Raw genomic sequence first — 27,214 nt, forward strand, 5'->3', positions numbered from 1 at the left:
AAGGTGGAGTGAGCAACCTTGGATGGTGATGCTGTCAGTGCCTGAGGTGCGGAGACGCTGACAGGAGCTAATCAGGAGAGCCTCGGTCTTCTTAAGAAAATGTTCAACATAAGAGCTCTCGTCCAGGACTTGATGCCCGACAGACATTCTGTCTGGACAGCAGTGGTCCTGGACTCGAGGGTGGAGGCAGAGAGATAGAGTTGGGTGTCATCCGCATACATGTGGAAGTTGATCCCATGTCTGCGGATGATGTCACCAAGAGGGAGCATAGAGATATTGAAGAGGAGGGCACCAAGGACAGAGCCCTGAGGAACGCCACACGAGAGCTAGAGGAGAAGCCATTTGTGGAGGTGAAGTGGAGGCGGTGTGAGAGTGACGATCTGAACCAGTCAAGGACAGAGCCGTGAAAGTTGAGGTGAGAGGAGAGGCGGTGGATGAGGGTAGAATGGTCAACAGTTAACCTTTCAGTCATCTCTGACACCAGAGAGCTCAAGGAGGAGATCAAGGAGGCAGAGGGAGCCCTGGTCGTAGATGGACTGAATGTCATTTGTCACTTTGACCAGGGCTGTTTCTGTGCTGTGGGCGGCACGGAAACCCGATTGGAGGGGTTCGTGAAGGGAGTGGCGGGAGAGGAAGGAGCGAAGCTGGGAAGCAACAACTCGTTTCAGGACCTTGGAGAGGAAGGGGAGTTAGAGATGGGGCAATAGTTTGAAAGCAGCGATGGGTCTAGGGAGAGTTTTTTTTAAGGATACGAGTGATGATGGCGATTTTTAATGGGGGTGGGAACAGTACCAGAGGACAGGGAGAGGTTTATGATGTCAGTTAGTAGAGGGGCAAGGAGTTGGAGCTGAGAGGTAAGGAGAGGGATGTGGATGGGGTCGAGGGAGCAGGTGGTCGGTTCAATCAACAACAACAACAACAACTTGCGCCCTTTGAGCAGAGTAGCGTCCTGGAGCTCTTAAATAGTTGAGATGGATCGTAGAATCTTACAGCACAAAAGGAGGTCATTCGGGCCATGGTGCCCATGCCAGCTCTTTGGAAGAGCTGCCCAATCAATCCCAGTCCCCCCACCTTCCCTCTGCACCCCTTATCATTGCAGATTTTTTTCCTTTTCAAATACCTATCCAATTCCCTTTTGAAAGTTGTTATCAAATCGAATGTCTTTCCACCACCCTTTCAGGCAGTGCGTTTCCAAAATAAAGTCAATAAGAAGGGGTGGTGGGGTTGGGGGAACAACAAAATCAGAAGGAGAGAGTTTATCGATCCGTCTTCAAATGCCTTCAGAACTTCAGAAGAGTTAACTCATGTCAGAGACGACTGAAAGGTTGACAATTCGGGATGACATTGTAATCTGGAGCAGCGCTGACATTTGTCAAGTGAACGTGGATTACTGTGCTCTCGCTCGCAGGCTGATAGTTGAAACCTCTTCCTCGCACAAAAAGGGATCAGTGAGATGGACAGAAGGTGGGCAGACAGAAAGTGCACCTATCTGTCTGTCTTTCTAGCAGCCATTCATTTCAACAATAATAATCCTTGCATTTGATATAGAGCATGATCATCATAGAATCAGAGAGCACAGAAGGAGACCATTCGGCCCATCGTGTCTATGCCGCTCTTTGAAAGGAGCTGTCAAATTCAATCCCACTCCTCCGCGCTCACCCCAGAGCCCCCTGCAAACTTGTCCTCCCCAAATAATTATCTACTTGTCTCTTAAAAGTTGTTATCGAATCGGCTTCCACCAGCCTTTCAGGCAATGCATTCCAGGTCCGAACAACTCGCTGTGTAAAAAACAAAATTTCTCCTCATCTACCCTTTGAAGTCCCTCATCCTGGTATCATCCTGGTCAACCTGCTTTGCACCCTCTCCAATGTTTTGACATCCTTCCTAAAGTGTGGTGCTCAGAACTGAACACAATACTCTAGCCGTGTGAAAACATTTCTCCTCATCTCCCCTCTGTTTCTTTGAACAACTATTTCAATTTGTTGTCCTCGGGTTACCGACCCACCCGCCAGTGGAAATAGTTTCTCCTTGTTCACCCTATTGAATCCCCACATAATTTTGAAAAGTTCTATTAAGTCTCCTCTTAATCTTCTCTGATCCAAGGAGAATAATCCGAGCTTCTCCAGTCTCTCCTGATAACTGAAGTCCCTCATTCCTGGTACCATCCTGGTCAATCCCCTTTGCACCTCTCCAATGCCTTGACATCCTTCCTAAAGTGTGGGGCCCAGAAATGAACACAGTCTCTAACTGAGGCCTAAACAGTGTTTTATATAAAGGTCCATCATAACTTCCTGACTTTTGGATTCTATGCCCCTCTTTATAAAGCCTCGTATCCTGTATACTTTTTTTTAACAGCTTTATCTGCCTGTCCTGCCACCTTCAAAGATTTACTTATATGAACACTCAGGTCTCTCTGTTCCTTCACCCCCTTTAAGATTGTACCATCAGCTTATATTGCCTCTCCTCATTCTTCCTCTCAAAATGCATCACTTCACATTTCTCCACATTAAACTTCATCTGCCACGTGTCTGCCCATGTTACCAGTCTGTCTATGTCCTCTTGCAGTCTGTGACTATCCTCCTCACTGTTTACTACATTTCCAGCTTAGTATCATCTGTAAACTTGGAAATTGTACTCCTTATATCCAAGTCCAGGTCATTTATATAGATCAAAAAGAGCAGTGGTCACAATACCGACCCCTCCACTACACACTTCCCTCCAGAAAAAAAACTGTTCACCACCATTCTCTGCTTTCTGTCTCCCAGTCAGTTCTGTATCCGCTGCCACTGTCCCTTTAATACCCTGGGCTTCTATTTTGCTTACAAGTCTCTCAGGTGACATGTTATCAAACATCTTTTGAAAATCCATATAACTACATTAACTGCACCACCTTCATCCACCCTCTCAGTTATTTCATGAAAACACTTTATCAGGTTTGTTAGACATGATGTGCCTTTCACAAATCCGTGTTGGCTGTCCTTTTTAACCCATATTTTTCTAAGTGAAAATATATTTTGTCCCGGATTATAGTCTCTAGAAGTTTCCCCACCACTGACGTTAGGCTGACTGGCCTGTAGTTCCTGGGTTTATCCTTCTGCCCCTTTTTGTACAGGGGAGTAACATTTGCAACCCTCCAGTCCTCTGGCATCACCCTGGTGTCCAAGGAGGATTGAAAGAATATGGTCAGAGCCTCCGTTATTTCCACCTTTACTTCCCTCAGTAACCTAGGAAGCATTCCATCCGGACCAGGTGACTTATCTACCTTGAGCACTATCAACCCTTTTAATACCTCCTCTTGGTCTATTCTTGTCTTATACAATTTCTCTACCCTCTCCTCCGATACTGTGGTATTGGCTGCATCAACAACAACAACAAGATTCCATTTATAGAGCGCCTTTCACGCCGGGAGGACGTCCCAAGGTGCTCTTCTTTTGTGAAGACAGATGCAAAGTACTCATTCAGTACGTCAGCCATGTCCTCTGCCTCCACAAAAAGATTTCCTCTTCGGTCCCTAATTGACCCCACCCTACCTTTGACTAAGCTTTTATTCTTTATATGTTTATAAAATGTGTTAGGTTTCCTTTATGTTACCTGCTAATCGTTTCTCATACAATCTCTTTGCCCCTCTTATTTTCTTTTTCAGTTCTTCTCTGTACTTTCTGTATTTTATTTGATTATCTTCTGTATTTTGAACCTGACATTTATCATAAGCCTCCTTTTTCTATTTTATTTTAATCCCAATTTCCTTAGTCATCCAGGGAAGTTTGGATGCTCTACCTTTCCCCTTTGTGGGAATGTATTTTTTCTGTCCCTGAACTATCTCCTCATTGAAGGCTTCCCGTTGCCCATTAGTTTTTTAACCTGTCTTTCTTTCAAGTCCACTTGGCTAGGTCCCTTTATAACTCACTGAAATTACCCTCTTCCAGTTGAGTATCTTAAACTTTGTTTGTTCCTTGTCCCTTTCCATAAGTACTGTAAACCTAATGATGTTGTGATCACTGTTGTCCAGATGCTCTCCCACCGAAACCTGCTCCACCTGCTCACTTCATTCCCCAGAACTAGATCAGCACTGCTTCCTTCCTCGTTGGGCTGGAACTATACTGATCCAGAAAGTTAACCTGTACACATTTCAGGAATCCTTCCCCCTCCTTGCCCTTTGCACTGTCAGTCTATGTTAGAATAGCTGAATTCCCCATCATCATTACTCTATTGGTTTTGCGTCTTTCTGAAATTTGCTGCAGATTTGCTCGTCTATCTCCTTCCCACTATTTGGTGGTCTATAGTTTACACCTAACAGAGTAACAGCTCCTTTTCTGCTCCTTCACTCTAACCAAAGAGATTCTGTTTTTGAACCCTCTAGCACATCGTCCCTTTCCAAGGCCGTAACCGTGTCTTTAATCAATATTTCCAGTCCCACTCCTTTTTTTTTCACTTACCTATCCCTCCTGAATACATTGTGGCCAGGAATATTCAGCTCCCATTCCTTCCCTTGTTTCAGCCAAATCTCCATTATTGCCACTATACCATATGGCAACTTGAGACTGCAGGTCCCAATCTTATTTTCTCACGTAGAGACGTCTCTAAGTTCTTCACAGAATGTACTGCAAAGTGAAATGATTGTGTATATTGTGGGCAAAACGCGGCAGCCAATTGTACACAGCAGTGTCTCATGAGCAGTCATGGATTGAATGACCAAATTTTTTCGTTCTTTTTCTTTTTGAAGGGATTATTACTCCCGGAAAAACGATCCACCAATCGACTAACAACTGGCTTCTTACTTACTGCTAGGTAAACAGAGGCGTGTGGAGTAAGGAAATGTGCCAATCGTTTCGCCCTGCCTGGGAATGGAACCTACGTCCTCTGGCTTTCGAGGCGAGAGCTCTATCCAGTGAGCTGCAGGACTCCACAGATGTGGCATTCGCCCCACAGCAACTGGCGGAAGCCTGGCCGAGACTTAGGGATGATCTTTCCTGAAGTGGACGCTTGAACCCACCACCTTCTGACCCAAAGGCTAGAATGTGCCATTGACCTGAGCTGTCCTTCAACCTCTCTGCTCCCACCCTCTGGAATTCCATCCCGCCCCCCTCCCTCGCCTCCTTCAAGACCAGTCTCAAGACCCTCCTCTTTGACCGCGCCTTCGGTCACCCTCCTACCCCGACTCTCCCCGCCCTCTACCCCTCCCGATCCCAACCACCACCTCGAATGCGGATCCCTGACTGACCAGCGCCTTTGGACATCCTCCTGACGTGAAACGCGCTGTTGACTTACCGAAGACGTTGAGTTCCATTAGCTCCTCCGTGATGCCAGCTTTGTTTGTTGCCCGACAACTATAGTCTCCTGTGTCGCCTCGTACAATGTTCCTGATGAACAACTCATTGCCTTCCCTCAGCACGGAGTACTTTTCACCTTCTTCAACCAGTTTCCCCTTTCTGCACAAGAACAACAACAATTTATAATAGTAACGACAATAATAATCCTTGCATTTGATATCGCGCCTGATCACGTCTTCGAAACGTCTCAAAGCGCTTCACAGGATACACTGTAAGGTGAATAGACTGTACGTTTTGTGGGCGAAACGCGGCAGCCAATCGCGCACAGCAGTCGTGGATGGAAGAGACCAATTATCAGTAATTTTTTTTAAGGAATTATTATTCCCACTGGAAAAGCGATCCGCCAATCGACAAACAGTCCAGGTTCCTACTTACTGCTAGGTAAATAAAAGGTGTGTGGAGTGAGAAAACTTGCCCAAAGTTTCGCCCTGTCGGGAATCGAACCAAGGTCTCTCGCTCGCGAGTGCTCTAACCACTGAGCTACGGGACTCTACTAAAGGCTTAGACCAGGTGAAATTTTGGGGCATCAGTTTCTTGGAGCAAAGGGAGATTTACCTCCTCCACCCTCCCACCCCTTCACCCCCTCCCCTGAGGAGAATTGACAGACGTGCAAATGTCGTTGACCCTGGATTTACCTGTGCCAGGTGATCGTGGGCTGGGGAGAACCGGTGGCTGTACACTTGAAGGTCACTGCCCCTTTCTGGCCGGCTGTTGCGTTTGCATATCGCTGCTGTGCGGAAATGGTCGGAGGAACTGTGACGAGGCGGGGAAAGGAAAGGGGGGCGAAGGGGGAGGAGACGAGAGCAGAGCGGAGGAGAGAAAAGGAGGCGGAGGGGAAAAAAGGATGGGGGGGTAGGGGGAGAAAAAAGGAATGAAAATTCTCCATGAGTACGCAGAAGTTCGGAGCAGATCATTATTGTACTCAAATAACAATTTCTAATATAATCCTCGCGTTTGATGTAGCGCCTTATCTTCGAGACGTCCTCAAAGCGCTGCACAGAATATACTGTAAAGTGTGACGACTGTGAATTTTGAGGGCGAAACGACTGGTCGGTCGGTAGGTCACACGTGGCTGTCGCTGAACGGGTCTGAGAGGCAGACAGAGACCATCATAAAACAGTCACTCCACTTTACGTTACGTATCCTGTGAATCGCTGTGAGATGTTCCTCCCGACGTGAAAGGCGAACGCAACGATGCTTATTGCAGACGGTGCACCGCGGAAACGGGCCCTGACTGTGCAGTGCCCCACGACCAAAGCAGCAGTTGCGCTCTGGAACGCACGGCCTGAAAGGGTTCGGTGGAAAGAGATTCAATCACAACTCTTAAAAGGGGATTGGAGAGGTACTTGAAGAGGAAAAATCTGCAAGGATAGGGGGGAAGGAGCGGGGGGGGAGGGAGTGTGGACTGATTGGGCAGCTCTTCCAAAGAGCTGGCAGAGGCCCGATAGGCCGAATGGCCTCCTTCTGTGCTGTAGTGTTTCAAAAAAAGAATTGCTGTAAAAATTCTACGACACTGTGATTCCCTTTGATCAGCGGACGCAAGCCGACACTCTCTGCTTAGCGAGCTCCTGAATGTCTTTGTGCCAGACAATGCGATCAGACAAGGGAGCAAGAGATAGGGAACATCGGTCATCTTTACTGCCTTCCTCCCCTTCATAGGCTACGGATCATCCAGAACTCCGCAGCCCGTGTCCTCTCCTGCGCCAGTCTCCGTGACCCTCTCACGCCCATCCTCGTCCGGCTCCACTGGCTTCCCAACACACAGGGGATACAGTTCAAGATCCTCCATGGCCTTGCTCCCCACCTACTTCTGTGACCTCCTAACTCCCTACCATCCTGCTCGCTCCCTCCGCTCAGCGGGATCTGGCCTGCTCCACGTCCCGCGCAGTGCCCACCCTGCAATTGGCAGGCGTACCTTCAACCTCTCTGCCTCCACCCTCAGAAACTCCCTCACAATCCTTCCGCCTCGCCCCCACCCTTGCCTCCTTCGAAACCCGTCTCAAGACCCTTCCTCTTCGACCGTGCTTTCGATCACCCTTCCCTCCACACCTTAAGTTGCTTCTTTTTAACCACACTTTTGGATACCTCTTCCTACCCCTACCACCCCAACCCCACCCCCCACTCTCCCCCACCGCACCCCCCACCCAGCTCTCTGCACCCCCAGCTTGGGCTCACAGCCGTGCGATGCCCTTTGCAACATCCCCATCCGCTCAACTGGCTCCGGCCTTCTGCATGTCCCTCGTGCCCTCTGTTCCACCATCGGAGGCTGTGCTTTCAGCCACTACGTCCCAAAGCTCTGTAACACTCTTCCCCTCTCCCTCTACCTTGCCCCTTCCTTCCCCTGGCTTCAGATCGTGTCTGAAGACCTTGCTCTTTGACCAGTGCCTATGGTCACCTTCCCGCCCTGTATTGTGCTCCAACACTGTCAAGCGCTCTGGGACACTACCCTACGTGAGCGAGGGGCGCTGTATAATAAATGCAAGTTGTTGTTGAAAGGTGCTGCGTAAAGGCAAATTATCGTTGTTGCCGACAGCACTCAGCACCGCCACCGAGCTCAATATGGCTCCCTCCGTTCCGCTGCTGGAAATTGGCAGTACGATTTTTCTGGCTTGCAAGTCTCTGGAGTCTGGATGGCGGGGGAGACGGGGGTCAGGGAAGGCGGAGGAGGTGTGCATTTTCTCAGTGATTTATAGAAGCGCTAGTGTGTTATCAAGCGCTGTGGGCCCCAGAAATGACCAACAAAGCCACTGAATATTTACTCTCTCAGTTTCCACGTTTAATGGGTTTAACTTTATAACTTAGGGAGCGGCGTTGTGTTGTGAAAGGCGCGATACACATGTCATTTGTTGTTGTTGTCAAGCTCCACTTCACACACGGCCTGATCGCTTTACTGAAGCTGCTGCAATGGGATTTTTTGTGCCTGACACTTGCGGAAACCCAACGCCGTTGCTTAAGAGTCTCCAAACCCAAGCTGAGAATTCCATGCCATCCCACCTACACATGGGAATCCCAGAGATAGGTTGTTGGAATGGAATGCACTCTCTTTCTCTCTCTCTCAGTCTCAGTCTCACTCTCTGGAGGGACGCATCCTGCTTACCTAATTCCGGAAAGTATTAGGCGCAGGTTGGCAAGAGCCAAGGCTTGGGGGGGGGAACCCCAGAGTGTGCGTTGGGGGTAACTGCTGGAGCGTAACCAGCTAAAACCACATAACTTTCCATTGACGTCGCTGTCTGGCCAAGCTTTCCCGCTGCTTGTCCAGCTAGGACCACCCTCCCCGTGAGTGCCTTGGAATACTGTGGACCCGCCTGGCTCAGGAACCGGACTAGAGACCGTCACAGAGGGCTGGCTCCATGTCATTGCCAGGCATGTCACCTCGGAGCCAGTTCAGCTCCTAGTAGACCCTACTTACCTCTTACTCCAAGGAGGGTAACCACTAGCAATGGATGTTCAGCACATGCCAGGCGAAAGGGAATAAGAAAACTCTTCCTGCCCATATCTTGCGCACAACTTCACGACCCGGAAGTCGATCATGCCAATGGCGACCCGATGACCTGGACGTCTGCCTTTTTCAGCAGCAAAAACATGGCCTCATATAGCGCCCTCCGCATAGGGTAGCAATTAACAGTGGCGGAGCCTGACTTCGAACCGGGAGCAGACAGTAAGCCTGGTTGAAAAGGAAGGTTTTCAGGTGGGACTTGAGAGCGAGGGTGCAAGGCGGGCGAGGAGGGAGGGAGGGAGGGATGGAGGGAGAGGGACAAACCGACCTCAAGAAAGTGTTCCACTGTATGCCTTTGAAATTTGTGTCTAAACATGGAATCAAAATGGAATTGGCCTCACCATTGACAATCAGAGTGATGTCCCGAAAGTCGATTTCTCCTCTGGCTTCCACTCTGCCTTCGCACCTGTACACACCTTCATTCTTCTTGCTGACATTGAGGATCCTCAGGTTCCCGTTCTCGAGCATTAAAAACTGCTCTGGAACCCAAAGAAAGAAACGTACAAGATACATCAGCGATCGAGAGAGAGAGCGAGAGAGAGAGAGAGAAAGCCCTATCCTGGCTGTCGCTCCAGCTCTGCATTGTCAGACGCGCCGTCCTTTCGGATGAGACGTTAAACCGAGCTCCATCTGTGCCTGATTCAGGTGCATGTTAAATATAATAATAATAATAAATCTTGTATTTGATACAGCTGTGGTGTCCTGTAGCTCAGTGGTTAGAGCTCTCGCCTCGCAAGCGAGAGGACCCGGGTTCGATTCCCGGGCAGGGGGCGAAACGTTGGGTAAGTTTCCTTACTCCACACACACACACACGCACACACACACCTCTGTTTACCCAGCAGTAAATAGGGACTCAGTTGTTAGTGGATTGGCAGATCGCTTTTCCAGGAATAATATTTCCTTCAAAAAATATAATAAATTGGTCACTTCAATCCACGTCTGTTTGTGGGGAACGCTGCTGTGAGCAATTGGCTGCCGTGTTTTGCCCACAAAATATTCAGTCAAATCACTTTACAGTATATTCTGTGAAGAGCTTTGAGACGTCTCGAAGACCCGTGATGAGGCGCCGTATCAAATGCAAGGATTATTATTATTACTGTCACCTCAATGAGACATCTCAAAGTGCTTCAACAGAATATGCTGTAAAATGAATTGACTGTATTTTGTGGGCCAAAGTATCCCGCGACACTATGGGAAAGGGAAGGAATAATAATAATAATAATCCTTCCATTTGATACAGCGCTTTTCACATCTTCTCGACGTCTCAAAGCGCTTCACGGAATAGACTGTAAAGTGAATTGACTGTATATTTGTGGGTGAAACGCGGCAGCCAATTGCGCACAGTGGCGTCCCCACAAACAGCCGTGGATTGAAAATGACCAATTTATTATTGTTTTTTTTTGAGAGATTATCATCAGGCTTTGTGTGTGTGGAGTAAGGAAACGTGCCCAAGGTTTCACCCTGCCGGGAATCGAACCCAGATCTCTCTACGAGATTGTCGTAGGGAAGATTGTCCCCAGCGTCGTGGCCGACAATTCCCACCCCCCCCCCACCCCACCCCAGGTAAAGCAGTCACTCTCTTCACAGCTGTTTGTGGGACGTTACTGTGTGATAATCAGCTGCGGCCTTTTCCTGCAAAGTACCCAATCGATCCCGTGAATCGCTTCGAGAATTCTTCCCGAAGCGAAAGGTTTCTGTATCGAAAGCGATATTCACCCCCCCCCCCCCCCACCCCCACCCCCCACTGCAGTGTGTGGAACCATGCCTTGTGCCTAAACAGCATCTGCGTTTGCCTAGAAATACGTGTGTGCAAAATCTCACCATGCTTTACGCAAATTACCTATGAAGCTCTCTTTATTTTGGCTACAGCAGCTCTGTCAAGCGCGAGGGTTATTATGTTAATAAACGGCTCCGTTCACATGAAAGAAATATCTTGAAGCACTTTAAGGAATGCGTTTGATTGGAAATGCAAGTGAATGTCGCTACGGAGGTAAACGAGAAGATTCGCGCACGTTCCTACTCCCCTCCGCTCTGCCATCGGTGGCTGTCCTTTCAACCCTTATGTCCCAAACTCTCACGCGATCTAACTCTAGCTCTCTATTTGCCTTGCTCTCTCTCTCTCTCTTTCCGTCTGTCTCTCTCACTCTCTGCCTCTGCTACACAAAAAAAAATCGGTTGCTCAATCCACGACTGTTTGTGGGGCACTGGTTGTGGGGCACTGGCTGCCGCCTTTTGCGCGCAAAATAGACAGACAACGCACTGCACGAAAGATTTTGTAAAGTCGCGTGATAAGGCGCTATATCAAATGGAAGGATTATTATTATTATTATTATTAAACTCTCTGGCGCAATCCCGCCACCTTGCCTTCCTGCTTCTTGCTCAGCTGCAGGTGGCAGTTTTTTTATTAAATGATTTATTTATTTATTTGTTTAGCTGGAATTATTCCTGCCAAGAAAAGCGATCTGCCGATCGACCAACAACCGTTTTCCTACGTTACCGCTTGGTAAACAGAGGCGTGTGCGTGCGTGTGCGTGCGTGTGGAGTAAAGAAACTTGCCTGAGGTTTCGCCTTGCCCGGGAATCGAACCCAGATCCTCTCGCTTGCGAGGCGAGCGCTCTGACCATTGAGCTGCAGAACCCTGCCAGTTCTTTCACTCCGTCTCCCCTGCGAGGTAATTAGAGGCACTGCGATAAGAGGGAGTGTGTTTGCAGCAGATGTGTGACTGCATGACCTGGCACACCACATATTCCATTTCTGTACAACTCCCGGCTATTGTTATGTCTATCCTGGCTCAGTGTCTGACATTCCCTGTCAATCCTCCCCGACAAGCACAAGGGTAGGATGACTTGAAACAGTCGTCCTCGGGCAACAGACTGCATCCGCAAGCCAGGCTGATCTCACGCGTGTTGCATTCCCCTCCCCGCCTCATGTCTAAGAATGCGTGTTGCGTGTTGAGGGGTGAGCTAATTGAGGTGTTTAAAAATCATAAGAGAGATTCGGTACAACAGCAACTTACACTTACAGAGCGTCTCAGAGCGTCTCAGGATAGCTATAAGGTAGCTACAGAAGTCCGCCTTTGCCCGGTACATTTTGCCCACAAAATATACACTCAATTCACTTTACGGTATATCCTGTGAAGCGCTTTGAGACGTCTCGAAGACGCGATAAAGCACTAAATGCAAGGATTATTATGATTATCTCTCGATATCCTGACCTAACAAATATCTATCCATCTCAGTCTTGAAGATGGGAATGGATCCCGCATCCAAAACATTTTGGGGGGAGAGCGTTCCAGATTTCCACTACTTTTTGCGTGAAAAAATCCTTTCACTCCTAAATGGCCTAGCTTTAATTTTAAGATGATGCCCCCCCACCCCACCCACGACCCCCTCGTTCTGGATTCCCCCCCACCAGAGAAAATAGTTTCTCTGTAGCTACCCTCAATTGGATTGACTGGGTATTCTGTGGGCGAAACACAAATTAATTTAATTTGAATACAAAATCAAACCACATCATGTGGGGTCCCGTAGCTCAGTGGTTAGAGCGCTCGTCTCGCAAGTGAGAGGACCTGGGTTCGATTCCTGGGCCGGGCGAAACATTGGGCAAGTTTCCTTACTCCGTACGCCTGTTTTCCCAGCAGTACGTTAGGAACCTGGTTGTTAAGTCAATTGGCGGATCGCTTTTCCGGGGGTAATCATCCCTTCAAAATTAATAGAAATGGTCACTTAATCCACCACTGTTTGTGGGACACTGCTGTGCGCAATTACGCAATTGGATGCTGCGTTTCACCCTCAAAACATACAGTCAATTCACTTTACAGTAAATCCTGTGAAGCACTTTGAGACGTCTTGAAGACGCGATGAGGCGCTGTATCAAAATGCAAGGATTATTTATTATTATCACCGAATAAAACCCCCATATTATTTTAAACATCTCAATCAGATCAGCCCTTAACCTTCTAAACTCAAGGTAATAATAATAATCCTTGCATTTGATACAGCGCCTTATCACATCTTTGAGACGTCTCAAAGCGCTTCACAGAATATACTGTAAAGTGAATTGACTGTGTGTTTTGTGGGCGAAACGCGATTTAGTTTAATTTAAACGCAGAATTAAAACAGCAGCATCAGCCCCCGACATCTCAAAGGCTCTGCGTCCGGATGTGAGCGCTGGAGGTCAAGCGGTGAGGTCCCGGCTGGCAACACTCACCGTACTGCGGGCCGGTGATATCCTGGTTATTGTTCAGCCAGGTCACCACAGGAGCCGGAGAGCTGCTCACTTGGCACACCACCTCCGCAACGTCCCCTTCTCTGAACTCCTGGGGAGACTGGACGTTCTTGAACGTCAGCTTCTCTGTGGACAGACGGAACGCTGAATAAATAAACCAATAAATAATCTTGGCTTTCAACATTTTTGTTTAGGGTGGAGGAGGGTGTTTAACCGGGTGACTCTGACAACTGACACGTGCGGAAAACCATCACCGTTGCTTAAGAGTCTCCAAACCAAACTGAGAACTTCTTGCATCCCACCTCCACGTGGGAATCCCGGAGATAGGTTGTTGTAATGGAATGCGCTTTCTCTCTGCAAGGCAAAGCCCTAACTAACGGGTAAGATGGTCCTAGCTGGACAAGCAGCGGGAAAGCTGGCCAGACGGCGATATCAATGGCAAGCTGTGCGGTTTTAGTTGCTTAGACTCCAGCAGTTACCCCCAACCCCCAAACACCCCCGCCTCCGCCCAAGCTGTGGCTCTTGCCAACCTGTGCGTAATCCATTCCAGAATTAGGTAAGGAAGTTCGTGAGCACGGTCGAAAGGGAAGGTTTTCAGGCAGGACTTGAAAAAGGGGAGAGAGGGGGCAAGGCGGAGGGACTGAGGGAGAGTGTTCCAGATTTTGGGGGGTAATGGCAGAATGAGCGACCTCTGACGTTGGGGCGGAGGGTGTAAGGGACGAGCAGAAGGCCGGTGTCGGTCGAGCGGTGGTGCCGGGTGGTGGATTGGGGAGTGAGGAGGTCGGAGAGGTGAGGGGGGGCTGCCAGGGAGTGAAGGGATTTGAAAACGTTCCTGTCGAGGGATTCGACAAACCCGGTTAACCCTCCACGGTGATGGGTTTCCCTGGTTGAGCTCAGTCGGATCCAACGAGATAGGTGTCTGTCTCCTGATCCCACGCCCTCCTCTCCTGCCCGGGCACTTACTGTAGATTTCCACCAAAATAGTGGCCTCCTGCGATGCTCCTTTGCCATCGGTGACTTGACACGTGTAGATCCCTGCGTCCTCCACGTTGGCGTTGTAGATTGTCAGCCTCGATCTCACCGTCTCCACCTGGACCACGACCCTCTCGCTGGACAAAATCTTCTCCCCATCGGGGCTGAACCATTCTATACTGACGGGTTCCCCGATGGCTGGGAGGGGTGGGAGAAGAGTTGACCGAAATATCTGATTAATGTTGAGGCACGCAACGATACAATAAAACAATTACATTTGTATAACTCCTTTCATGTCGGGAGGACGTCCCAAAGCGCTTCACAGAATAGACTGTAAAGTGGATTGATTGACTGTATATTTTGTGGGCAATTGTACATTAAACCTTGATCAGGATTCATCAATCTACCCATCCAATCCAATCCACTCACTCACCCATCCACAAAGAAAGAAAGAAAGAAAGAAAGAAAAGAAGCAACTCTCACGTCAGGAGGAGGTCTTCAAGGGTTTCGCGGGATTTACTGTAAAGTTATAATAATAATCCTTCCATGTGATGTAGTGCCTCATCACGTCGCCGAGACGTCGCAAAGAGCTTCACAGAATATACTGCAAAGTGCAGTGACTGTGTGTTTCGTGGGTGAATGCAGCAGCCAATTTGCGCCCAGCCAATGTTCCACAAACAGCCGTGAAGTGATGACCAATTTTATTTTTTGGAGTCGGGGGGTGGGGGGAGTTGGCCAACAACTAAAGAGAAACTCCCTTCTATTTGCGAAGGGAGCCATGGGATTTTTCATGTCCGCCACACAGGCAGACGGGACCTCAGTTTAACGTCTCATCGTAAGGACGGCTCCTCCGACGATGCAACAGCCCCCCACCCAGCGCTGCGTTGGAGAATCCTCATAGACCATGTGATTCTACGTCTCGACGTGGGCGGTTTGAACCCACAATCTTCTGGATTGAGAGTGTGGATGAGGAGGAGGTTGAATTTGATGGAGGGTGACCGAAGGCACAATCGAAGAGGAGGGTCTTGAGACAGGGGTCTTGAAGGAGGCAAGGGATGGGGGGGGGGGGGCGAGGCGGAGGGACTGCGGGATGTGATAAACAGATCTCATAAAAGGAATCGTGCAATGATCGAGTTGCAAACTGTGTTGAATGTGTCGGTGCATTACTGGACAGTGTTGTAGTTCAAGAATAACGCATTTCTTATAATAAAATCCTTGCATTTGATACAGCGCTTATCACGTCTTCGAGACGTCTCAAAGCGCTTCGCAGAATACACTGTAAAGTGAATTAACTGTATATTTTGTGGGCAAAACATGGCAGCCAATCGCGCACAGCGGCGTCCCACAAACAGTCGGGGACTAAATTATGGTTGTTATTATGTTGTGGTTGAAGGGATTATTACCCTCCGGAAAAGCGATCCTCCAACCGACTCACAACCGGGTTCCTACTTATGGTTCGTAAACAGAGGCGTGTGCGCGGAGTGAGGAAACTTGCCTAAGGTTTCGCCCTGACCCGGGAATCGAACCCGGTCTCCTCTCGCTTGCGAGGCGAGCGCTTAATGAAGAAGTCTCGCCGAATCAGACCCCGGTAGCGAGAACAGAAGCGATGGCACAACTGAACCAAGCGTTGCAGGCTGAAAGCTAATGTGCAAACCTAATTGCTCTGACTGACGGGCTCACCGAGTTTCCATCATGGATAGTTCTGCAGGAGTATTTTGCTACTAATTGAGAGAATTAAGAACAAACGAAATCAGCCCAGGCGTGCTCTGAGCATATTAACCTGCCAGACACTTACTCAGTTTGACGAGCTCACACTGCCGTTACGTTCTGAGGTCTTCCCTCCTTCCTGCCGTACATTTAGAACGTCGCACCCCCCCCCCCCACTCCCACCTCAACACTGCACCAGATCCCAGATCGTAAAGCAGTTGTTGGACAGTGTACAAGGTCCTGTCACCAACCCCCCCCTCCCCCCCCACCACCACCCCCTCCGCTCCCCTCCCACGCGTTTCCTTACAAGTGAGGCGTTTGCCTCGCAAGCGAGAGGACCTGGCTGGGTTCGATTCTCAAGCAGGGCGAAGCTTTGGGTAAGTTTCCTCACTCCATACGCCTCTGTTTACCGAGCAGTAGGAAGCAGGAACGTGGCCGTTAGTCGAATGGAGGATCGTTTCCCCGAGGTAATAATCCCTCAAAAAAAACCCACATGCACTCACACCCATCATCTGGACGTCGAAACACAGTTAAACACTTGTACTGAATACAACAAAGTACTTCTAAATACAACCAGCATCATTTTTCCACGTGTTTCAGTTGTCGGTCAGTACACCGTAGAGGAAAAAAATGGGGGTAACAAAACCGGGACTGTGGACGGACAGCGTAGAGGGAGCTTTACTCTCTCTCCAACCCAGCTGGCCCGGAGAAGGAAATCATTCTGTCTCTGAACGGTGTCTGGCATGAGATGTAAAAGTAGAGAAAAATTGCTCTGTTGCTCAGGGCTGACAAAGGACCAAAAAAATCTTTTTTGTAAAAAAAAAGGTTTCTGTCCGAGTCGTCAATCATGTGATGGAGTGCTCAGAGCTTGAAGGCATCGGTCATTCCAAGGACAGACAAAATCTGTTGTGAATTCTTTGTGAGCGAAGCGTCCTGTTTGTCTCCAACTCTGCTTTACACCTCCGGTCCTCATTTCCTCCATCCTACCATCGGTGGCCATGACTTCAATGCTCACTGAAACGCTCTCCGCCCCACCCCAGCAATCTCCTTGCCTTAATCCCTCTCTCCCAGCCTTCAAAACCCTCATAAAATGCAAATTGTTGTTCAAAAAAAAATCTCCCTTTGATCAACGCCCTTCGTATTGGTTCCTTCACGCTGGTTAGCCCTCCGGGACGTTACCACGATTGGTGGATCGCTTTTCTGGGGCGTAATAATTCCTTAAAAAAATAATAATTTGGTCACTCAATCCACGACCGTTGGCGGGGATGCCGCTGTGCGCAATTGGCTGCTGGGTTTCGCCCACAAATATACGGTTGGTTCACTTGACTGTATATTGCGTGAAGTTCTTTGAGACGTCTCGAAGACGTGTTAAGGCGCTGTAGCAAATGCCAGGGTTATTATTATTGTTCCCTCGTCGTTGCCTAGCCCCTCTGCGCAGCTCTTCGAGTGGTTTCATTTGACCACTTGTTCACATGAAACTGCAAGTTGTTGTTGTAGTTGCAGTGTTGCCTGCCTGCACCGCATAAAACTCACCACCAGGAGGCACTGATTACTGAATGGTTTCATTCGGTTGGTGGCCACAGAAGTCCAGAGAAGGTCTTGGAACACTTAGAGACTGAGAAGCATTTACCTATCCCATTGCAACGCTGGTTTGCTTATAATTTCTGGTACCCTAAGGCCTCACGTTTAGTTTGGGGGCAAAGACCCACACCAGCTGCTTCCTGTGCGCTTCCAGGTCACCGGATCGGCGCTGACCCCAGTTTCTGCAATCTGCGCAGGAGGTGATGTTGCCAGCGATCTGATGACTGGCCAGTCACTTTTTAAGGTCACAGGAAGTCAGCCAGTCGACAACGACAACTTGTTCGCCCCCAAAACATAAGAGTCATTGCATTTTACAGTGTGTCCTGTGAAACGCTTTGAGACGTCTCGAAGACCTGATAAGGCGCTGTATCAAATGCGAGGGCTATTATTCGTCATTAATACGATTAGTACTACTGTGCTGGAGAGTCAACCCAAGTTGTGGGTTGAGGGTTTGCCCCTGACGTGAAGCTTGAACTGGTAATTTTCACCGCAACGCCATCTATTCAGAAGTTTGCTCCTCGGCCCAGCGAGGCTCGGTCACACACTGTCCGCCCACTCCTCTGATCTGGCGCTTGACAAATGTCACATTTCATGGGCCGGGTGATTCACGAGACAAAGCCTATTAAAGTGTCAGAGAAATGAACGACTCCTATCTCAGCGCTCAGCCATTTAGCCTTGTGATAGAACTTGCGCTCAATGAATCAATTCATCCTTTTCTTTTTGGTGTTGGTGGGGTGACGTGGGGGGGGGGGGGGGGGGGAAGGCGGGGGCGGTCAAAGCCGAGGGCAGGAGACAACCGAGTGTGAGAGAGAGGAGGCTATGCCTCGCTCCGAGCCCGCTCACTTCCCTGTAATGCTGGCTCGGCCGGTAGCACTCTTACCCGCGGGTCAGGTGGTGACAGGTTCGATACCCCACGTCAGCACTCCGAGCTCACACAGGAACAGGAGTAGGCCATTCAGCCACTCGAGCCTGTTCTGCCATTCTATTAGATCATGCCTGAAGTGAATTGACTGTATATTTTTGTGGGCAAAACGCGGCAGCCAAACTGCGCACAGCGGCGTCCCACACAGAGTCGTGGATTGATTGAACTGGATCGTCATAATTCCCAACCAACACCTCGGTTCTTGTCGCGTAAGACTGCCGGGATGGTAGAAGGTGAACCAGACGGACCTTGGGTCTGTTTACGGCTAGCAATCCCTAAGTTCCCCATACTTTGAAGATCCCTGAAGCTCAAGGGACCTTTGAGTGTGTTGAAGCGTGTTTGACAGGTGTCTTGCAATGTCACTGAAGGCATAAGTAACGCAGACTGACATATAATAAGGAGAACCTCACACACTGACCCTGACTGATTTCCGAGTCTTATATATAGCTAGATATAAAAATACTGTCAAAGTAGACTCTGCGGAAATTGCAATTTGCGCTCGCTCTCATTTTTCTCGCCGGTCGTTTTCAATGGGACTAATTGCTCTCTTCTCTGCTGGAACAATATTGCGTGATGAAGAAACAGGTTTGCAAATTGGAAGCTAATTCGGGGCTGGTTTGCTGTAAAATTACATCGCTTTGTCACTGTCAGACACTCGCTCTCACATCCGCAGGGCTGCTCACACACACCATACGTGCATACACAAACATACACTACACAAGCACACCCACACACAACACCCACACTGCATCAACCACACCCACACCCACACCACACACGAACAACACACTCACACAAACACCGAACACCCAAACCAACACCCAACACCCACCCAACACCCAACACCCAACACACACACATCAACCACACACACACCTCAACCACACACACACCAACCACACACACACACACCAACCATACACACCCACGCCACCCACACAACACCCACGTGCCCAACACCCACAACACACACACACACACCTGCAGTCCAATTGCGCACAGCAGTGTCCCACAAACAATCGTGGATTGAATGACCAAATTATTATTATTTTTATGTGTTTCTTTTGGGGTGGGGGGGTTGGGGGCACAAAGAGATGGATAGCTACCCCGAGAAACCCATCATCTAATCGTACTAGATTCTGACTCGCTGCTGGGTAAACAGAGCCGCCCCCGGGAATCAACTTCTGACTGATATCAACAAACTCGGTGACTCCTTGGGAAAGGCACCGAGTGCAATTTGTTGCGATAACGATAATAATCCGTGTGTTTGGTGCAGCATCAGAAAGTGGTTCTCAACAACAAAAACAGCTCGCATTTACACAGCACCCCCTCACTCACATGGGGTAAAGTCCCAGAGCCCTTGACAGTGGCAGAGCACAACCCCAAGCTGGGTGGGGAATAGTGGGGGAGGTGACCGTAGGCACGGTCGAAGAGGAAGGTCTTCAGGCGTGACCTGAAGATGGGGGAAGCAGGAAGGGTACAAGGTGGAAGGATAGAGGGAGAGTGTTCCAGAGTTTCGGGGAGCAGTGGCTGAAGGCGCGGCCGCCAATGGTGGAACGGAGGGCACGAGGGACTTGCGGGAGGCTGGAGCTGGTCGAGCGGAGGCAGCGGGTTGAGGTAGGGAGGTGCCAGGGATTCGAAGACGAGTGAGAAGATCTTCAAATCGATCCGCTCAGCGAAAGGGAGCCAGTGGATCCTGGCGAGGACTGGTGTTTCCCGGGGGATTGCTGTTAAATTCAGTGACTGCGTATTTCCGCAGTGTGGTTGGCCAACAGAATAAAAGTTCTTGATTGAGTATTTCTCGAGTTATAATACTAATGATCCTTGCGTTTGAGACAGCGCCTGATCACACCGTCGAGACGCCTCAAAGCGCATCACAGGATTCACTGTAAAAGTGGAAGGCTGTGTATTTTGTGGGGGAAATACACACATATGTGAATACATCAATCGGTCAATCCATCAATCAATCAATCAATCAATCAATCAATCGAGAAAGAAAGAAATTTGATTAGTGCCGCAAATCAAGAAATATTCAATCAAGAAAAAAATGGACTGACTCGTACGAATGCTTGGGGGCGGGAGGGGCTGTTTGATGGTCTGCAGGTCACAGGTTGCCCACCACTCGTGTATTTGCAGGTAAATGCCCAGTGCTACGCTTGCACATTGTGGAGTCCTGTAGCTCAGTGGTTAGAGCACTCGCCTCGCAAGCGAGAGGACCCGGGTTCGATTCCTCCCCCCCCCCCCCCCGGGGCAGGGCGGGACGTTGGGCGAGTTTCCTTACTCCACACACACGCCTCTGTTTACCAGCAGTAAATAGGAACCCGGCTGTTAGTCGATTGGCGGATCGCTTTTCCGGGGTAATAATAATCCCTTTGAAAATAAAGTAATAAGATTAATGGGATCACTCAACCCACGACTGTTTGTGGGACGCTGCTGTGTGCAATTGGCTGCCGCGTTTCGCCCACAAAATATACAGTCAATTCCCCTTTGCACTATCTTCTGCAAAGCGCTTTGAGACGTCTCGAAGACGTGATAAGGCGCTGTATCAAATGCGAGGATTATTATTATTATTCAGCCATTGCAAGTAGACGGGAGTGAGGTGGGCGGTGGGGAATGATGGTGAGCGGGTGATCCTATTTTGTACCATTCACAAATCGGTCAGTCTCACACACAAACACAACCACATACACACTGGTTCCTGACTAAATGAGTCCTTGTTTTCTTTCCCTCAATTTGTTTACTGCCGGGCATCAGAGTAATTATCTTTCACCAGCTAATCGCCATCCCATTAAAAATCAGAGTTTGTTCTCGGTCGCCGTGAGGAATGCGAGGCACAAGTTAATATTCGTAATGCGAAAGCACAAACAGAGAGGGCTCAGTGGGGAACTGCACTTTGAAGCGACTCATTAAAATCTCAAATAGCGGGCAGATGAGCAGGAGCGAGCAACAACTGATATAAATAAAGATCAGATAGGCGAAAAGGCACAGCTGAGCCTGACTGCTGGACTGTGCGTAGATAGAGAAAAGAGAGTGACAGAGAGAAAGAGAGACAGACAGACAGAGAGAGACAGACAGACAGACAGACAGAGACACAGAGACAGACACAGAGGGAAAGAAGAAATTGCACAAAGAGGAAAATATACTAACATCATAATAATCCTTGCATTTGATATAGCATCTTATCATGTCTTCGAGACGTCTCAAAGCGCTTTACCAGGACATACTGTAAAGTATATTTTGAGGGCGAAACGCAGCAGCCAACTGCGCACATCAGCGTCCCTCCCACAAACAGTCGTGGAGCAAGTGACCAAATTTTTTTTTTTTTGTTGATCACCTGCCCCCTGGATCGGCATCGGGCTCCGCCACTGTTAACCGTCCGGCATGAAGGTCGCCACATAAATGCAAGTTGTTGTTGTTGTTGTTTATTACAGCACAGAAGGAGGCCATTGGGCCCTTTGTGGCACTGCTGGGTTTCTGTAAGAGCCATCTTTCAAACCCCTGCCCTTTCTTGCCTCACACACGCACACCTTTTATATGCTTGCCACCCAAACATTGGTCTAATTTCCTTTGAAAATCTTTTGGGACGTCACCCTGCCTCAGTGGGTTGTGCTCTCGCCTCTGAGTCAAAAGGTTGTGGGTTCATACCCCACGTTCGGACAGGAACTCAAAAGCTGACTCTCCATCGCAGTGCTGGGAACGCACTACATTGTCGGAGGTGCCGTCCTTTGGACGAGACGTTAAACCAAGGTTGGCTGTTCAGATAGATGTTAAAGACCCCTTGGCATCATTCAAAAGGAGAAAGGGAGGTTTCTCCCGGGGTCTCTGCCAGCATTTCCCCCAGATAAAATTGGTCACTCAATCCACGGCTGTTTGTGGGGACGTCGCTGTGCGCAATTGGCTGCCGCGTTTTGCCCGCTTCTGTGAAGCGCTTTGAGACGTCTCGAAGGTGTGTTAAGGTGCTGTGCGAGGATTATTATTACTATTATTATCCCTTTGTGGCACATTGCTGAGGGCAAATTAAGCCCTCGCGTCTGCCTACAAATGGCGCAGTCACTGTGCTTTACGGTAAATCCCGCAAAGTGCTTCTAAACCTGTTCCCCGGCGCGAACGGCGCGAGACCAACGTACATCTGCATTGAAACGTGTCGTGGAAACGCAAGAGCTCTGCGAAAGAAGGCCGAGGTCCATCTCGTTGAGCCTTCCACCATCCTGGTGGTCGATCTGACGTGGCCTGTCCCAAACTATACACTGTATCCATCCCCAGATATTATTTTCTAGCAGAAACCTCTGTGAAATAAGTCGGGAATTGCGGACGCCTGAGCGAGTGCGTTCGAAACCTACCTGTACAAGTGAAGAATTTGGATTCGCCGACACTCAGCTCCACTTTGCCCAGAGAAATGGTCACTTGCAGCACGGCTGTGAGGGTGAGAGAGCGAAGAGAGAGAGAGAGAGAGAGAGAGAGGAAAAAAAAGGACAAAAGAGTTTGAGTATCTCAAAGCTTAATGGAATCCTGATTGAATGTTCGCATTCTCTCCTATTGATCCCACCAAATTAGATTCATACGGACAGAAACCGAAAGTCAATATTCTGACTTAAACGCTCACTGGAGAAGCTGAGATATGAAGAACGAGCTTGTCTTTTCCTCTCCAGACAGCCTCCCCCACCAACCCCACCACCAACCAATCCTTGGAGATCTCGCTCTTGCTCTGCGATAGATAGAGCTGCTGAGGTGGCCAGAGTCCAGGTGATTACACGTGTGTAGTGCGGTTACCAGACTGAATGCTTGAATAATAGAACAATCAAACGGTGACGATCACAAAGTGATTCCGCACGGCTGCTTCGGACCCAGGTAGGATCGAAATGCAGTCAATTTAGCCCACGTCTGTGCTGGGGCTCTCCCCCCACTGGAGCTCTCTACTCTAACCCCATTCCCTGCTCCCTCTCTCTTCCCCCATGGTGTCTGTCCTGGTGCTCGCTCCCCCACTGGAGCTCTCTACTCTAACCCCATTCCCTGCTCTCTCTCTCTCTCTCCCCATAGTGTCTGTGCTGGGGCTCGCTCCCCCCACTGGATCTCTCTACTCTAACCCCATTCCCCTGCTCTCTCTCTCTCCCCATGGTGTCTGTCCTGGTGCTCACTCCCCCACTGGAGCTCTCTACTCTAACCCCATTCCTCTGCTCTTTTCCAATTAGGTTTAATGTGGGCGACTTCACGCCACTGATGTCAATTCTCTGCTCTTTTGTCCGTACCTTTTAATGTTATTTTTCTTCCAAGTACTTATCCAATTCCTTTTCGAAGCCTGCTTATGGGCTCAGGTTCTGCGGTCATTTGTACAAGTTTAAGTGCCAAGTTTCACTGAGATATCCTCTCCAAGTCACACAACGAACGGACTTGGATACACATCACTGTTTCATCATCGTCATGGGTTTAAAAAAAAAGTGAGGTAGCATCCCAGATCGCTTGACACCAAGCTGACACCAAGCACGACACCAAGCCGGAGGGTGGGTGACCGTAGGCACGGTCGAATAGGAAGGTCTTCAGACGCGACCTGAAGATGGGGAAGGATCTGTTCGGTGATAGGGAGCCAGTGGAACCTGGGGGTAACTGGTGTGATGGGGGTACGGACTTTAGTCCGGTTGAGTATGCGGGCGGTGGAGTTTTGGATTAAATAGATTTTCATAGAATCATAGAGAACAGAAGGAGGCCATTCGGCCCATCGTGTCTGCGCGGCTCTTTGAAAAGAGCTACCCAAATCAATCCCTCTCCCCCACGCTCTCCCCATAGCCCTGCAAACTTGTCCTCCCCATATATAATTATCTACTCTCTTAAAAGATGTTATCAAATCGGCTTCCACCACCCTTTCAGGCAATGCATTCCAGATCCAAACAACTCGCTATCTAAAAAAAAACCCTCTCCAATGCCTTCATCCTTCCTGAAGTGTGGTGCCCAGAACTGAACACAGTCTCTAGCTGAGGCCTAAACAGTGTTTTATATAAAGGTTCATCATAACCTCCTACTTTTGTATTCTCTTCCCCTACTTATAAAGCTTAGTATCCCATAGGCTTTTTTTTGACAGCTTTATCTGCCTGTCCTGCCAGCTTCAAAGATTTACTTATATGAACCCCAGGTCTCTCTGCTCCTTCACCCCCTTTAAGATTGTACCATCAGCTTATATTGCCTCTCCTTACTCTTCCTCTCAAAATGCATCACTTAGCATTTCTCCACATTAAACTTTATCTGCCACGTGTCTGCCCGTGTTACCAGTCCGTCTATGGCCATTTGCAGTCTGTGACTATCCTCCTCACGGTTTACTACATTTCCAGCTTAGTATCATCTGCAAACTTGGAAATTATACTCCCTATAGCTAAGTCCAGGTCATTCATATCGATCAAAAATAGCAGTGGTCCTAATACTGACCCCTGAGGGACACCACTACACACTTCCCTCCAGTCAGAAAAACAACCGTTCACCACCACTCTCTGCTTTCTGTCTCTCCCACTGAAACCTGCTCCACTTGCCCCCATTTCATTCCCCAGCACTGCTTCCTTCCTCGTTGGGCTGGAAACATAATGATCCAGAAATTATCCTGCGCCCATTTCAGGAATCCTTCCCCCTCCTTGTCCTTTACACTCTTATTTTGTCAGTCTATGTTTCATGACTGAAGTCCCCCATTATCACTACTCTACATCTTTTCGAAATCTGCTGCAGATTTGCTCGTCTATCTCCTTCCCACTATTTGATGGTCTATAGTTTACACCTAACAGAGTAACAGCTCCATTTCTGCTCCTTAACTCTAACCAAAGAGATTCTGTTTTCGGACCCTCCTGGAAAGGACCTTTCCAGGGCTGTAACCGTGTCTCTAATCAATATTGCCACCCTCCCGGCTCCTTTTTTCCTGACCCTATCCCTCCCGAATACATTGTAGCCGGGAATATTCAGCTCCCATTCCTGCCAGGTCTCCATTATTGCCACGAGATAACCCCACATGTCAACTTGAGCCGCAGCTCACCAATATTATTTGTCACACTTACGCACGTGCACTCCAAGACCGACTTAGTCTGCATTTCTCCTCTTTCTAATCCCTCCTCTTTCTGGATTACTCCTTATTACGTTGCCATTTCGTCTCTCCCAGCCCTCTATGTAACTTGTTTCTCCTCCCTGATGCTATATCCTGATTTCCTTCCCCACCCAAAGTTAGTTTAAACCTTTCCTCACAGCACAGTTAACCTCCCTTGTAAGGACGTTTATCCCAGCCCTGTTTCAGGTGTAACCCATCCACCTTGTACAGGTCCCAACTGCCCCAGAACTGGTTCCAAATAACTGAACCGAACCTGAAGCCCTCCTTTCTGCACCATTTCTCCAGCAATGCGTTCATGTGTTTGATTCCACTGTTTTGATACTCACTTACACGAGGCACTGGGAGTAATCCAGAGATCACCACCTTTAAGGTCCTACTCTTTAGTTTTTTCCCTAGCTTCTGCACTCTCCCTGTAGGATCTCAGCCCTTCTTTTCCCTTCATCATGAATCCCAACAATGGATCACGACTTCTGGATGTTCCCCTTCCCCCTGATGTTTTGCACCTGTTCCATGATGTCTTCAACCCTGGCACCAGAGAGGCAACATACCATGCAAGAGTCAAGTTTTTGGTTGCAGAAACCTCTGTCTACTCCTTTCACCATTTGTGTCCCCAATGACAATTGCAAAGACACCCTTCTCTGTCCCTCCTGTGCATCCATTTGCTTTTGACTCCTCTCCCAGAGGAGTCATCATCCTGACCAGTATTCATTGCAGAGAACCAATTTGTGAGTGCCACACTCTGAGGGAATTTCTATGCTGCCCAACCCCTCTTCCTACCATGCCGGGTCACCCACTCACTCTCTTTCTGAACTCTCTGTGGCTGTGGGGTGATCACCTCCTGAAACGTTCCATCCGTGAACTCTTCAGCCTCCCGTAAGCTATGCAGTGACACCAGCCTCTCCTCGAGCTCAGGAACCCTGAGCAGAGTGTTTCTCCTCACTCTGTTCCCTCCTCCAACTGCTGGGCTTGTGGCCCAAGTGAGGCTCTCGCAAGTCTTCTTTATATAGGATTCGAACAAAAGCTCCCAGTTTTGACTGGTCACCAAATTTATTATTCCCCAAGCACCTAGCCTATGATTAACTGCTAATTGACTTTTTTTGCCTGCTTACCTATAAGCTTGCCTTCACCTCAAGAAAGATTTCCCACTCGTCTTGTGAATGAAAGAATTCTCTCTTGATCTCTGGTATCTCTCTTGCTGAAGAATTCCCACTCTCAACAAATTCCTTAACAGAATTCTCACTCCGTTCCACCTCGCTCAGTTCCCTGCTCATACTGCTGGTTCTCTTTGCTCATTTTGTGGTCACTCAATCCACGACTGTTTGTGGGACACTCTGTGCGCAATTGGCTGCTGCGTTTCACCCACTAAATACACAGTCACTCCACTTTACAGTATATTCTGTGAAGCGCTTTGAGACGTCTCAAAGTCATGATAAGGTGGTATATGAAATACAAGGATTATTATTATTATTACATTCGCTACTGGGGGATGGCTCATGTACTATCCTGGCTACGGCCTGTTCCACGTCCCTCGCCCGGCCCATCCAACCATTGGCGGTCGAGCCTTTAGTCTCTCTGCCCCCACACTTTGGAACTCCATCCCATAGTCTCTCCACCTCATTCCCTCCCTTGCCTCCTTCAAGGCACGTCTCAAGACCCTCCTCATCGACTGTGCCTTCGGCCACCCTCCTACCCTCCTTGCCCTCCACCCTCCCTGATCCCAACATTAGCCCAGGCCCCCGCCCAGCTCAGGTCCGAATCCCTGACTGTCCAGCGCCTTGGGACATCCTCCCGACGTGAAAGGCGCTATGCAAATGTAATTTGGTATTGCAATGTATTTGCCTCTTTCTTCTTAGAATAATAATCCTCACATTTGGTATTATAGTACCTTTCACGATGTCTCAAAA

The 27,214-nt window shown here is 48.9% G+C and overlaps 1 protein-coding gene across 1 annotated transcript in view; it reads right to left on the reverse strand.

The window, feature by feature from the left end:
- Positions 1-27,214, reverse strand: part of LOC103189793 (neural cell adhesion molecule 2) — a 274,085-nt gene that overhangs the window by 50,201 nt on the left and 196,670 nt on the right. Inside the window, 6 exon segments of the mRNA XM_042334307.1 lie at positions 5,269-5,429; positions 5,966-6,083; positions 9,168-9,305; positions 13,036-13,179; positions 14,017-14,223; positions 22,576-22,650. Of these exon segments, the coding sequence (XP_042190241.1) occupies positions 5,269-5,429; positions 5,966-6,083; positions 9,168-9,305; positions 13,036-13,179; positions 14,017-14,223; positions 22,576-22,650 (843 nt within the window).

Source organism: Callorhinchus milii, unplaced genomic scaffold, assembly GCF_018977255.1.
Source record: "Callorhinchus milii isolate IMCB2004 unplaced genomic scaffold, IMCB_Cmil_1.0 Scaffold4, whole genome shotgun sequence".
NCBI classification, from domain to species: domain Eukaryota; kingdom Metazoa; phylum Chordata; class Chondrichthyes; order Chimaeriformes; family Callorhinchidae; genus Callorhinchus; species Callorhinchus milii.